Source organism: Camelus bactrianus, chromosome 31, assembly GCF_048773025.1.
Source record: "Camelus bactrianus isolate YW-2024 breed Bactrian camel chromosome 31, ASM4877302v1, whole genome shotgun sequence".
In the NCBI taxonomy this organism is placed as follows: domain Eukaryota; kingdom Metazoa; phylum Chordata; class Mammalia; order Artiodactyla; family Camelidae; genus Camelus; species Camelus bactrianus.
This window is the reverse complement of record NC_133569.1, coordinates 16,197,992-16,213,583: the sequence shown is the minus strand read 5'-3', so window position 1 is coordinate 16,213,583 and position 15,592 is coordinate 16,197,992. Positions and strand designations below refer to the sequence as shown.

The 15,592-nt window shown below is 40.4% G+C and overlaps 1 protein-coding gene across 2 annotated transcripts in view; it reads right to left on the bottom strand.

Moving 5' to 3' along the window:
- KIF13B (kinesin family member 13B) overlaps positions 1–14,947 on the bottom strand; it is a 165,800-nt gene extending 150,853 nt beyond the window's left edge. The window contains exon 1 of one of the 2 annotated variants that reach the window (XM_074355608.1): positions 14,738–14,947. In XM_074355608.1, the coding sequence (XP_074211709.1) occupies positions 14,738–14,792 (55 nt within the window). In that variant the 5' untranslated portion in view covers positions 14,793–14,947. The remainder of the gene's footprint in view (positions 1–14,737) is intronic. The other variant, XM_074355607.1, reaches the window with a different exon arrangement.
- Positions 14,948–15,592: the final 645 nt, after the last annotated feature.

Sequence of the window (15,592 nt, the reverse complement as noted above, 5' to 3'; positions counted from 1 at the left end):
TCAGTTGTGTTTCTATACACCAACAAATGAAAAATCCAGAGACAAAGAAAATTTTATTTATAGTAACATCAAAAAGATTTAAATACTTAAGTACAGATGTAAAAAAACTGCAAAACATGTACACTGATAATTCTAAAGTATTGTTAAAAGAAATTAAAGACTTAAACAAATGGAAAGATAACTTAAGTTCATGAACCGAAAGACTTAATACTGTTAAGACAGCAACAATATTCCCCAAATCAGTCTACAAGATTCAAGGCAATCTCTATCAAAATTCTAGCTGACTTTTTTTCCCCAAAAACTAACAAGCTGATCCTGAAATCTATATGGAAATGCATGAGACCCAGAATAGCCAAAAAATCTTGAATTATGAAGACAACATCCGTCAACCTCAAACTTATTACAAAACCGCAGTAATTGTGGTACTAACATAAGGAGAGAAAAACAGACAAATATATCAGTGGAACAGAGTCCAGAATTATACTGTCATATTGATGGCCAAATGATTCTGACAACAGTACCAAGACAATCCAAGGGGGAAGTACAGCCTTTTCAACAAATGTGCTGGGGCAACCTCATGAAAATGAAAAACCCTTGTGCTTCAAAGGACACCATCAAGAGAGTAAAAAGACAACCCATAGAATTGAGAAAATATTTGTGAATTGGATATATGATCCAATAAGAGAACTGCATCAGAAAATAAAATTTTTACAACTCAATAATAAAAAACAAATAATCCAAATTTACAATGGGCAAGGGACCTGAAAAGACAGCTCTCCAAAAAAAGATACAATAATGGCCAGTGAGCAGAAGAAAAGATGCTTAACATCACTAGACACTGAGGAAATGCAAATCAAAACCACAGTGAGATAACACTCCACACCCACTAGCATAACTATAACCAAAAAGACAGATAAGTTAAGCTAATATTGTAAGTCAATTATATTTCAGTTTAAAAAAAGAAAATAAGAAGAATGTAAATTGGATCATGTCAAAAACAAACAAACAAAAAACCCAGATATGTAAGTATAGGCAAGGACACGGACAAATTGGAACCTTCATACATTACCAGTGGGAATGTAAAATGGTGGTCACTTTGGAAAACAGTCTGGCAGTTTCTCAGCGGTTAAACATAGTTAGCATATGACCCAGCAATTCCCACATCTAGATATACACCCAAGAGAAACCTATGTCCACACAAAATTCTGTATGTGAGTAGCAGTATCATTTGGCTATTCACAATAGCTTAAAAATGGAAACAACCCAAATATCCATTAACTAAGGAATGGATAAATGTGGTATATCCATAAAAGAGAACACTATTTGGCAATTAAAAGGAATAAGGTACGGATATGTATTACAACATAGATCAAACTTGTGTTAAGTGGAAGAAGCCAGTCACAAAGGACCACACATCGTATGATTTCACTTATTTCAAATGTTCAGAACAGGCAAACAGAGACAAAGTAGATTAGTTACTGCCTAGGGCTCAGGAGTGACTGCTAGTGGAAATGGGTTTCTGTTGGGGGTGAGGAAGATGTGCTAACGCTGACTGTGCTGATAGCTTTCACAACTGCACGAGCACAATAAAAACCACTAAACTGGCTGAATTATATGATATGTGAACTGTATCTCAATAAAGCTTTTTTTTTTTTAAGTATAGGCCATATCATGTTTATGTTCTCATATTTTTATATTCTTATAACTTTCTGACCCCAAGTATGAAACTTTGTTTGCCTTATCTCCACTACCCAAAGAAATGCTCTAAGGAAAGGACCTGCGCTACACTGGAGTCGTTTTGCATTTCCCTAAAAGCCTTGGCCAAATGTCAATGACAAACTCATTATAACTTCACAGAATTTCTACTGTCAGGAAAGATGATTTCTTTTTTTGTTCACTTGCTTTAACTTATTTAACTGAGACAAATATAAAACAAAAACTCCCTTCCCTGTGCCTGCCACAACTCAACTTTTCTCATATCAGTTATTCTACATTTGTCCTCAAAGATATAATCTAAAAGTACGAAAAAATGTAGTGGTCTTTCTCTTAGCCAATCTACTTTTCAGGCAAAGAGAAGTGAAAGGAAAACATTAGAGCTATGTTTTACCCAGGCGTGGAATACTAACCCCCAAAAGGCATATGTTTCACTGTGGTCAACTAGTATTAAAGTCTATTTCTAATGCTTTGTGTTTAAATCCACTCTAGATTATCACAGAAATGCTGCAAGAAGCCCTCAGCCACCATGCAAACACTTTTCACACACGCAGTTTTACTTCTTCCTTTCCTCCAGCCCAGAGCTCAAGAAAGTTTGCAATCATCGTACTCTGTTACCACCACTCCTTAATGGTCTCCAACCATATCATATTGGCTAGCCCCGTACAGTCAGATCTATGCTATACACAAATGCTTTATCAAGTCTCCGGAAATTGTGCTGTGACTCATTCTACTACCTCACCACCCACCACAAAGTTAGTTATTAGTTTCTTGCAAGAACATTTGTTCTGAGCAAAGGAGCTGCATGTGTAGTTGTGTATGCAGAAGTATGCATCTAGAATGCATGCCTGAAAATCCCTCAATCAAATACTCCCCCCACCCTCACTAGTGTTTTGCCTTCACTGCAGATGATCTTGAATTGACAAAGGATCCAAACATTTTCCTTCAATATTTGTAGGCTTTTTACCCATCCTCTTCACAACGCCCCTTTCCTCTCCCTCATGACTTATTAGATACAACTAATAATCTGGAAGCCTTAAATGGCATAATTAAAGAACCAATCCTGGAAAATCTAAAATTCAAAGAATCACATAATAACTAATACATCCAACCTAAACTCATTTCGGCCTAAAGAGTGCAACATTTACAAATGTCCCTACATTTAACACCCACTGGAGATGGCCTTTAAAATATAAACAACAATCTTCACTCCTTTAGTAGTTCAGTTTTTATTATCAAATAAAATTCCCACCCTGACTCTGTTAAGAGAAGGCTTTTCACAAGACTGTTTAGAGTATGGGTGGAATATCTAGTAACACACACCTAAGCAAACAAAAGCAGTGAGATTTAGAGAGTCTAAGGATCAGATATATGAAAAACATTTTAATATCAAATGCCATGGCTAGTGCACCATCAAATGTTACTAATGGTTGAATTAAATCATACTGCTGCAGGATTCTAAATATGACACTTTCTCCGTGGAAAACTTCTTGCTCTATACTGCTTAGAAAGCAAAGCTGTGATTAAGTAGCAACATCAAATTTAGGCTTTAAATTTAAGCTGAACTAAAAAAAAGAAAAGAAAAGAAAAAAATTTTAACACCTAACAAAAATCCAAAACATAAACATCTTCCTCTTAGTTTGGAAAACCTAGATTAAAAAAGATAAAGACCTAGCTACTATGCACTTCCTTTGCAAAAATAGCATTAAAGCACATCCATGTTTATAGCAGCATTATTCACAACAGCCAAAAGGTGGAAGCAACCCAACTTTCCATCAATGGATGAACGGATAAACAGAATGCGGTATATGTATTTCAATGGAAGCTTATTCAACCTTAAAAAGGAATGAAATTCTGCTAAAACATGGATGAACCTTGAAGACATGATGCTAACTGAAATATACCAGTCACAAAGGACAAGTTTTGTAGGATTCCACTTACATGAGACACCAGGAGTAGTTAAATTCATAGAGATAGAAAGTATGATTGTGGTTGCCAGGGGCTGGGCTGAAGGGACAACAGGGAGTTAGTATTTCATGGGTATGAAGTTTCTGTTTTGCAACATCAAAAAGTTCTAGAGATGGATGGTGGTGATGGTTGCACAATAATGTGAATGTACTTCATACCACTGAACTGTACACTAAAAACTAGTTTAAGATGGTAAATTTTATGTTATATATATCTGACCACAATTTAAAAAAAGCACTGAATACTCATTACTATAATAAGTAACACACGGACAACAGTTTATTCCCAGGGAAGCCTAAAATAATGAGATTGGGATTTAATTAGTACTATGTTTGAAAAGCAATAATAATAATAAAAAAAAAACCCGAGAGTAATCTTAGAGTCAAGTAGTACTATAAGTTTGTGTCATGACTAATCAAGCTTTATAGTACTCAAAACCACGAATGCTACGATGTACCTGTGAGTCTTGGGAAAAAAAGAAATTTACTCCTTTAACATTAAAGATCCCAAATTATTTCTGAAACAGGATCCTTTTCTAGGTCAAGTCCCTCATTATGAATAAAATATCAACAGTCGACAATCCAGCTTATTCAGCCAGCATATTAGTCACCTTGTAAAAGTGAACAATAACTTGAAACAAGTCTTTCTTCAATGCATAAATCAGCTATGGCTCGTTCTCCAATGACATCATAGTAAAAGATGGGCAGGGCCTGGGAGACTCCCTTCACATAACTCATGTTCCATCTGGGGAAATGCATCGTTCTCAGTGTGGACAAATTAAGAGTTGCCCATTTAGTCATCTGCTTTTCTAATTCTCCAGAAAACTGATAATTATTTTCAAACCAAATCTACTACTCAGAAATATAAATGAATCTCCCTTTACCCATCAACCACGTTCCTAAAAAGCTAACTATAACTTACTGTTAAATTCATGCAGGTCCAGTTTTAAAAGGATAGTAAATTATTTGTAAGATTCACATTTTAATTAAATTACAAATGTTGAAATACAAAAATAAATATATATATGTATATGCAAGACTAGGATATTGTACTGTACACCAGAAATTGACAAATTGTAATTGACTGCACTTCAATAAAAAAAAATAATAAAATATGAAATTGCAAATTTTGCAAGGTATATATGGGTCTATTTTCAACTAATTTGTGTCACATGCCTAATAGTTTTTACATGGCTATATACGCTCCTACAAATAAAATATTCATCACTAATATTTCATGTATGAAGCACTTGTTTTCCCCATTGGAATGTAATATTCTTAGTTGCAGAATGGGGAGTGTGACTTCTACTTCCTTACCATACTTAGAATCATGGTATCATATAGGACCCCCCTGAGGCCCACTGACCCAAGGAGAAAAAAAATTGTGATGTCACATAAGTAAAAAGAAAATTGGCTGTTTGCTTTCTAGTAAGAGATATATAAAACATCCTAATCACTCAATTTTCATGTTTTTACCATTGAACATGATAATCTATTCAATAGACAAAAGATAAAATATAACTGAGCTCTAAAACGGTTCAAGAAAAACTGAAAGAATGAAGACGATCCAAGACAGGACTCCTGGTAAGGGGAAGAGCAATTACAGTATGAAAATAGTTAAAATAATCTTATGTGATCCAAAACATAAAATGTGCACCTTCAAGAAACAAATCAACTTCAGAGTGCTAGGAAGTAGGTATTTACAAACTTATAAGGCAAAACAATCTTAAAAAAGAACAAAGTAGAAAGACTACACTCATCATTTTCAAACTTACTACAAAGCTACAGGAATCAAGACAGTGTGGTACTAACTGAAGGATAAGTGTAAAAATCAGTGGATTATGATTAAGAGTCCAGAAATATACTGTCACACTTATGGTCAACTGAGCTTTAACAAGGATGCCAGGACAATCCAATGGGGAAAGTATAGTCTTCAACAAATGATGCTGGGACAACTGGGTATCCACATGCAAGAGAATGAAGTTGGATCTCTATCTCCTACCACATTCAAAAATCAGCCCCAAGTGGATCAAAGACCTAAATGTAAAAGCTAAGACTATAAAACTCTTACAGGAAAACACAGGCATTAAATGCACATGACCTTGGGTTAGCAATGGTTTCCTAGATATCAAATCAAAAGCACAAGCAAGGTTAAAAAAAAAAAGATAAATTGGACCACATCAAAATGAAAATTTTTTGTGCTTCAAAGGACACCGTAAGAGAATGAAAAGGCAACCCACAAATTCAGGAAAATATTTGCAAATCATGTATCTGATAAGGGACTGGATCCAGAATTATATACAGAATTCTTTACAAGTAAATCATAAGATGACCCAATTTTAAAAATAAGGATAGGGTTTGAATATCTCTCAAAAGATACACAAACAGGCAGCAAGCACATGAAAAGATGATCAACATCATTAGACACCGGGGACACACAAATCAAATCCATAATAAGATACCACTTCACACCCACTAGGATGGCAATGATCAAAAAGAAGGACAATGAGAGTGTGGGGGAGGACACTGGAACCCTCACACACTGATGGTAAAAATGCTGCAGTAACTCTGGAAAACAATTTAGCAGTTCCTCAAATGTCAGAGTTACTATATGATCCAGCAATTCCACTCCTACATATACACATACCTAAGAGAAATGAAAATACACATCCCCACAGTAACTTTTACACAAATTTTCATTATTCATTAACAGCCAAAAAATGGAAGCAAGCCAAACGCCCATCAACTGATGACTGGGCATATAAAACGCATATACGTATCTCAGAATATTATTCAGCTTAAAAAGGAATGAAGTATTAATTCATGCTATAACCATGATAAACCCTGAATACATTACAAGTGAAAACAGTCGGATACCAAAGTCCATATGTTATATGATTCCATTTATATGAAATGTCCAGAGCAGGCAAATCCATAGAGACAAGTAGATCAGGGACGGCTGGGGGAGGAGGGCATGGCAGGGGGTTGTGGGACTAGGGGTGGATGAGAGTGACTGCTAATGGGAGAGAGGCTGTCTTTGGGATGATAAAAATGTTCTGGAATAGGATAGTGGTGATGCCTGCACAACTCTGCAAACACACTAAAAGCCAGTGAATTATTTGCTTTTGATATGTGAATTACATTTCAAAAACAACTTAGAAGGAATGGCCCTACTGCCCTCAGTACATATAAAATACAGTTAAAGTCCTTCAACCAGACTTCTAAATACTCACTACTCTGAAGATTCCAGCCAACCCAGTTCTTCCAATTCTCAATAGCCTCACATTCTACCTCATCAAGAAAATTAAGCACTCCAGGTCTTCCCCTGCATATAATTATCCTCTTCCCCCCATATTTCAAAAAATTCCCACTCTTACTGGCTTTTTCTGTCTATAACAAGGCTCAAACATATCCCAGACTTAGGAACAGGCCTTTCTCCTCCCAACCCCACCTCTAGAGACCACTCTTCACCCTTCCCTTCCACATGAGGCTTCCTGAGGGAACACTCCGTATACTCACCGCCTCCGCGTCGGCACACCCCCCAATTTCTCAGGCCACCACCAACACACCAACACCAATCCGTTCAGTCGAAATTATTCTTCTGAAAATTACCACTGACCACCAAGATGCCAAATCCAATGAGCACAATTCAGTGTCATCACACATGCCACTCCTGTGATCCTGACTACTGACTGTCCATTCGGTAACATTTTTCGCCTTGGGCCCCCCCATTACTTTAACCTGCTCCTCCTTATGTCTCTCTTCCTGGCCTCTGTGACCTGCTCCTTCACGTATGCCTTAATTTGGTATTCTAACTCTTTTAATTTTTAATTTTTGGGGGGGGAGGGCAGGGAGGATAAGGCAATTAGGTTTACTCCTTTATCTTTAGAAGAGGTACTGGGGATTGAACCCAGGACCCATGCATGCTAAGCATGCTCTCTACCACTTGAGCTGTACCCTCCCCTCATCTTCTAAATATAGTAATGACTCTCAAATCTACACATATCTCCAGTCCCTTGGTCTCAGACTCATGTACAACAGTTTTCTGGATCCATCCACTTGGCTGCACTTTACAACCTGAAACTCAGTCTGTTGAGTTTCTTGCAGGCGTGCACTGTATCTCTGCACAGCTGAGGTGTAGTGCGCGGCATATGATAAGCACTAAATAACTGTTAAAGTCCAAGAACAGAGCTTTTAAGTCCCACACCTCCACCCTAAAACCTGCTTCCCCCACATTTCTGATCTCAGTTAATGACACCAGCATTCCTTCACTTAGTCATCTAAACCAGAAGCTTTGCAGTCTCCCTGTATCTCCTAAATTTCAGTTGCTTTCATACCACCTCGACCCATTCTTGCTGGGGGTATCGAGAATGCAAGGCCATCAATGCTCTCTACCCCGCCCACCTCTCAGGAATGTGTTCGCAGCCAGCAATCTTCAGGCTGGCTTACCCCTTAAAAGCGATGAACTCCCCAAGCCCAGTGTTCCTCGGATGCGACACAAACCCACTGCTTGCACAGCATCCATCTGGACTCTTCCATGTCACCCCTGCGAGATCTGCAGGCAAGGGGAACTGCTCTCCCTACTTGCTGTGCCAAGTCCTCTGACCCTAAAGTCTTGTGTCTTCCACCAGCATCCATGAAACATAACAAGCTAACTTATTAGCCTGTGAGCAGGATAAAGACACACAGATTAATTTATCTTTCTAAAGCATCACATTAACAGTACCACTGCTCTATTCAAAAACCTATACGTTTGCAACATGATGGACCCTGAGGGTCTTATGCTAAGTGAAGTATATCAGAGAAAGACAAATATTGTACGATTTCACTTGTATGTGGAATATCTATTTTTTAAAAATGAATAAACAAAAAACAAAACAAAACTCAGACACAGAGAACAGAATGGTTATTACAGAGGGGAAGGGGGTTGGGGGGGTGGGCAAAATGGGTGAAAGGGGTTAACTGGTGACAGATGGTAAGGTGACTTACTGTGATCACTTTAGTGTTATGTTGTACATCTGAAACTAATGTTACATAACAATTTTATCTTTAAAAAAAAAAAACCCTCTAGTCATGGTACTCCTTAAAGCTTGTCTGAGACCCTCCTGAACCTGCCTGTACTCAACCTCTAACTTCGTATCCCTCTGCTCCCCACAAAGCTCCCCACTTCAGTAAGGCCACCTTCCGTCACTCTTCTCACCCCTCATGCACTGTGCTCTTCCGCTTTTCCAGGAAAGCACAGATTTTCAGGGCTGGGGCTCTGGAGTTGAACTGTCTAGGTTCCGATCCCTAGTTTCGCCATTTGAAAGTTTTGTGATTTGGAACAAGTTGCTAATTAAGCTTGTTCAAGTTCCCCTTTTTCCTTCTGTGAAATGGAGTCATGGTATAAATTCTTCCTAGCACTTTCGTGAGGATTAACAGAAATAATCTAGTTCAGTGCTTGGGACCATGTCAGCCCATGGTAACCTCTTGATAACTGCTAATTATACATACAGGTCTCCTTCCTGCTGTCTGAATTTTTACAGTTAACTTCCTCACTGTTCTTGCAAATGTCTTGCTAATTCCTACAACCAGATTTTGCTAATTCCAACAAATCATGTTGTCATGTATAAAAAGTAATGAACCCTGTAGCTAACAGAAAGCTCTCAAAAAGCAGCTATTTTTTTTCCTTCAATCAAGATGTGTTAAATTGAATGGGCTAATTCAGGAATACCAACTTCTAAAACTATCTACAGTTTCTGAGTTAAAGCCCAGTGCCAATTAAGTCATGGACTTTGTCCTACATACCAGCTAGTTTCACACTTCCCTCCACCAAGGTTTTTTAAGAACACGCTCTACCAAACACAAGGGGAAGCCCACCAGCAAGCACAGAGATCAGTAAGAAATCCATCTCCACTCAGTAAGCAGCTCAATTCATCTGCTGAATGAATACTGGTTTCCTTCATCTTCAGAACTTAAAGAAGGAAAACGCTGACACTAGGCATTGTTTTACGGAGGTGAGGGGCTAAAAGTGAATGCCGATTCAAACAAATTTTGATTTGATTTGATAAATGTGTACTTTCTTCTCCAAAAGCCTCTGGCCCTGTGTGTATAAACCCCATTCTCAGTCACTGAGTTGACAGCAGACACAAAAGAATGTTGTGATACATGTGTCTCATTCTCCATTAGCATATCAAGCAGATGCAAATGAAACAAGCATCTTCTGTTTCAGAAAATATGCCAGAAATTTCCATCCATGGTCCTCCCTAATTCCAACACTAGGTGTCTCTCTGAGAAGGCTTAAGAAGCATGAGAGGTCTCAGGGTCAAAAACACCTGGTTTCAAACAGATTCTCCAGCCTCTGGATTTCCCAAGGACACCTGTTTCCTCACTGACGGCCGGAGTCTTCTAATCTTCCTCCTACCTCCACCCAGTTTTAACCTGTCTCCTTACCCTTCCTATTCACGTGGCTTCATTTTCACCACACGCTCTTCAATGTGGCTCAGCAATGACCTGAATCAGTCACCTACCCAGGCTGTCAGTCTTGCCCGGGGATCTGGCGATCTTTCCCCATCAGGCTCATGTCTGAAACCCACACGAGGTTCTAAAAAGCTAAACAGGACCCATGGAGCAGCCACCCTAAAGCTAGACAGCTGAGCCTAGCTAGCTGTCAGGGCTCCCTGCAACTTCACCTGATCTTTCTAATCTCATCCTTCTCTAGTCAACCTCCCAGAACCCTCCCTACTGGCAGGCTTATCTTGTCTCTGCTGCCTAAACCTGCCTGGCTCATTCCTGCCTCCAAGCCTTGGCTCTCAGACCATACCTCCTCAAAGAACCAATTTCCCCCACACCCCTCCCACGGGGTACCCATTCCAATCCTAAGCTTCCTCCCCTCCAAGTAGAACCAAAGTTCTCCCTTCACAGTGAAGCCTTCCCTAATCACCAGCCTGAGAAGTGATCCTTCACTCCTTTAAATTCCTCTGTCACCCTACCACTCACTTGGCACTTTTAATAACCAGCAATCTGACATAGGTGTTTACCTTTTAATCAGATCTTTTCACATGACAGTCATTTCCTCATAAGCATACCATAAAGCATACTTAAAAAAAAAAACAAAACTAGAGGTGGGGGTATAGCTCAGTGGTAGAGTACATGCTTAGCATGTATGGGGTCCTGGGTTCAATCCCCAGTACCTCCAGTAAATAAATAAACAAACCTAATTACTCCCTGCTCCAAAAAAGTAGAAATTTAAAAAAAAAAATTGTTTTAACTGAATGCTACCATACTAGGCAACACTAGGAGAAAATTTTTAGGAAATAAAATTCCCCCAACAAGAACAATCAATCTCATTTTCTGTTTCTTTCTAGCCCTTGCCCATTCCTGTTTACATTTTTACATAGAAATAATCACAACACTAGATTCAATCACATAGCTACCATACTATTTTATACTGTTTTTTCTCCTAACATAAAAGTCGTCCTTGTTAAATGGTTTTGACTTAAGCCCTGACTTCTATTATTGTAATTTCACTGTACTGGTTATTGTTCGTGACTTTCACTGCATCAAGTATGGAAAGAAATGCAAAGCAAACCCTTGAGAAATACCTGTTAAAATAAGTTTATTGTCCAAGCTTCCTAACACCTGAAATAACCCATTTCACTGTTTTGCTCTCTAGCTAAATGTCTAATGTGATTTCTGGTTTCATCACGTTAGGCTAGGTAGACAGCAAAGCATATTTTCCAAACACTTTTTACATAGATTTATTTGCTTCGATAGTTAACCTTATACATATTTAAATTCGGGAAGCCCCAGGTGGAAAGGCAATCAGATCCGGGACTATCTAACATAAGACAGACACCTGGCAGGCACTCAATAAGCATTAAATATTTTTAAGCCGCTGAAAGTTATAAAACATCAAATTCCTGAATAGGAGTGTATCACTGATCTAACTAGTGCCATCAATTATGATTGTGAAACTTTCGGCTCATTTAATAATTAGATTGGTTAATAATGTATGAACGGGTGTTCCTTACAGTACACAGAACACAGCCAGGTTACCTGATGAGCAGAACAAGTCTGAAAGATGACGTGAAAAGACAAATAGAACTTCCAGATCTCATGACAAAATAAGCTTAACCCCTTCTACTTCAGCTGTTTAAGTCTGTATTTTAGATGAAGAAAGGCCAAAAAAGGTGTAATATTACAACTATGTACAATTACATATGCATGTGAATACAAACTGGAATGAAAATAAGAAAATAAGTGTGAATGATAAGATGGATGAATGTCAGAGACTTTTTCCTTTTTATTTTTTGTTTTGTTAGTATAATGTTAGAATGTATAAGAAAAATATTCCTGACAAAAGCACATTCATCAGTCATTACAATTCTTGCTACTACTGAACTAGGGCCTAATGCTTAATGTTCAAATAACGAAGTTTCCCAAACCCACAAATAATTTAGCAAAAAAGACTGAAACACTCTTACTTCCATGATAAATGTTAAATAATAAACCAACTGTCTACCTTAACACCTAAGCACAGTCAGAAACTCAGCAGTACATTAGGAGCTTCTTGCAAATTGCAGACTTTCCTCAAAAAGTAGCTAATATGATTCCAAATATCAGTCTATAGAGTAAAACTACATCATCCCCAAAACCCATTCTCATCTCATTTTCATTAGTGATGAATGATTTCTGAGGTTGCTTCCTGCACTAACCTGCTAAGAGAGAAATTCTGACAAAATTCACTATTCAGCATAATTATATACCATTACTCAATACATTAATTTTCCCAGAAGTAATAATTGGCCAAAGTATTAACTTTTTTCCAAAATGACTGGAAGGAATATGGCTGTGTTTTAGACTTTTTAAGTAAACTCTATTTAGCAGTTTAAAAACCACTGGCTTTAGAATTCCACTACATCGTATTCCACAATAACCTCTAGATTTATGTAAATAACTACTTTAGAACAAAACAGAAATAGAACTAATTTTAATTATCTGTAGTGACCATGGAAAAAAAAGTCCACGTGCACTCAAGAAATATAAGGCTAAGTAAGAGATGGCACTAAATAAATGAGGAGGCAGTTTACCACAAATAATGCACTTATATTTATAGGGTAATGGATCCATGCTTAAACCTTAATTTTAAAATGAGTTCAGCCAAAGGAACAGCCATCATCTACTCCATAGCTAAAAAGATTTTTCTATGCATCCCTTGAAACTCTGATACTGACAATTACTAGAATTTAATCAATGATAATTTATAAGTAAAAGTACTTCCCCTGGAAAGCTGAAACTCAAGGTGGAGGGGGAGGTGAAGGATTTTAATTATTTGAGATTGGCTTTTGGTGGTGGCTGATTAGCTGCCTCTTTTTAGCACTGACATTTCCAAGTTTTTTGTGAATAGGAAATTTTTTTTTTGATGTGCTGAGATCATCCGTTCAGAATCAAATCCCAGATCAGTTGTGTCTTCTGTGGCTTGGTGTTATGTTTTGTTTTTAATTACTGTGATGGTAATAAATTTGAGGTGAATTTAAATAAAGCTGCCTGAACACCTTAAGACCAGAAGCTTTGGAAAACTTTCAGAGTTCATCTAGGTTCTTTCATTTTGTCAGAGCATGGAATTAGTGAGGCAAAGATTGAAGACCCAAAACGTGCACTAGTTGAGAACTTAAAGTAATTACGTTCTTAGCGAAATTTCTTCTGTCATCTGACAGCCTTAAGCCGACCTAGCAGGGACAGGAGGAATCATCAACTCAAAAAAAAAAAAAAAACCTTTCAAGAGAACAAACCAACAAAGCACATGTCAACCTGTTGATCTGCGTATCTCAATATATACAAAAGACAGCAAAGAAAACTGGAAAACAGCTCAACTTCTACACAGACTTAAGACAACACTTGATTATGAACAAAGAAGTTGCAAAAACGACTTAGAAAATAATTCTGGTACTTACACGAATGATTCGGATTAGTTACAGCCTTGTCAATTGAAAAGTCATTTCCTGGGACCATAATGATTTCAACAGTACCACTTGGTATAAGAGTTTACAGTATCTCATTTAAAGTAACTTGCCCAGTCACGCAGCTAGTTACGTATTACAGCCAAGGCCTGGCCCACCTCCTCTTCTAACTTCGAGTAGGGGTTTTCTCTATTCCATCTGACTGTCTAAAGAGGATTTAAAATGTACTCGGTTTATCTTTCTCTACCCTCCCTGCAGAATTGAGAATGTCTGAAAGATACAATTTCACAAGAATCTTGGCACCTAAACTATTTATTGTTGAGAGATGACGAATATGACTTCAAGCAAAAACAAAACTTTCTCAACAGTCAAAAAAAGCGGGGGGCGGGGGTCTCCTCTACCCAAGTTCAACCAAAGTAAGGAGGGGCGGGAAATCTCTACCCACGTTCAATCAAAGTATTTGCAACTCTTTATGGCTGTGCGGGTTAAAGGAACATAAAGTGAAAATCCAAGAGGAAGGACTTTTGCACTTGAGCGTTTTCTCAGGAGGAAACCAAATTCCCTGCCCTTCTTCCTGCCGCCGCGGGCCACAAGGGTGCAGGGCTGGGGCGCCTGGGCCACCGACATGGGGCCTCGGGGTCCCTGGCTGTCCCGGCCAAGCGGGGGGTGGGGGTGAGGACCCCAGGGGCGGGGGCCGCTCTGACAGCTGGCGGGCCGAGAGCGGGGACGCCGCAGGCGCGGGACGAGGGCCGAGTAGGAGGAGGGGGAAGCGAGCCGGGGGAGCGGGACGCGGTCGCCCTCCTGGAAGGGCAGGGAGACGAGAGGGCGAAAGGGCGGCGGGGCGGGCGCGCCGGCGGAAGGGGCAGCGGCCCGGGACGTGGGGCCCGCGGCGGCGCGGGACGCTGTGCGGGCGAGGGGAGGGGCGTCCCGCGCAGGCGGGGCGGGCGCGGGGAACCAGGTTTCGGGGTGCGTGGGCCGCTCCCCCCTGCCCGGACGCGGACTCCAGGGGCGGGGCCGGCCGGACCCCACACGGCGGCGGCGGCGGCGGCGAGGGGAAGGGCGCGCCAGGCACCTGCCGCCTGAGCCGCGGCGGCCCCAGGCGGGCTCGGCGCTCACCTCTTCGGTTCATGGGCCGGATCCGGACGGCCACTTTCACTTTGGAGTCCCCCATCCTGCCGTTGCCGAGGCCCTCGCTCGGCTTCCGTCTGCCGCGGCCACCGGGCAACTCTTCGGGGCTGACCGGGCGGGAGGGGGCTGCGGGCGAGAGGGGCGGGCCCGGGGGCGGGCCCGGGGAGGGGCGGGGCTGGCCACGGGGCTCGGAGTGCGCCCCGCTGCATGACGGGACTTAGAGTTCCCGAAGGGGGCCGTGGGCGGGGCTGCAGAGCTCGGGTCGGGCTTCCCCGGCTGGAGCCCCTGAGTGCCGCTCTGCTTCTGCACCCCTCTTACCCTCGCAGTTAGTTATCGCTGAGACGCAAGCTGTCGTTGAGCCTCACCTGGAAACAAACAGTTGACTAGGTAGCATTGGAGACCTTGCGACCTCTCCAGACCCATTTCCTGCCCATCTTAGTGTTTGATCCCTGGCTCAAATTATTTCCTCTGCCTGGATTGCCCTCCCGGCCTTTTTTGCTGAACTCATCCTTAAAGATAAGTCAAAAGTTAACCTCTTCTGGAAGTCTTCACAAGTCCACAGGTTACCCTGTACCAACCTACCCCCTCCCCTCTTCTAGTCAAGACCTTGGGCTCTGGCATCATTTTGGGTTCAAATTCGCCCTCGGCACTTTCCAACTGTGTGACCAAGGCAAGTGACTTGACCACTCTGTGCTTCTCTTTTCATATGTAAAATGAAGACAATAAGAATGCCTACTTTATAGGATTGTTGTAAGGTTTAATGAGTTAATATAAGTAAAGGTCTTAAAAACTCCCTGGCACATAAGAAGTGCTCAGTAAAGTTACTGTTTTGCTCTGTTACAG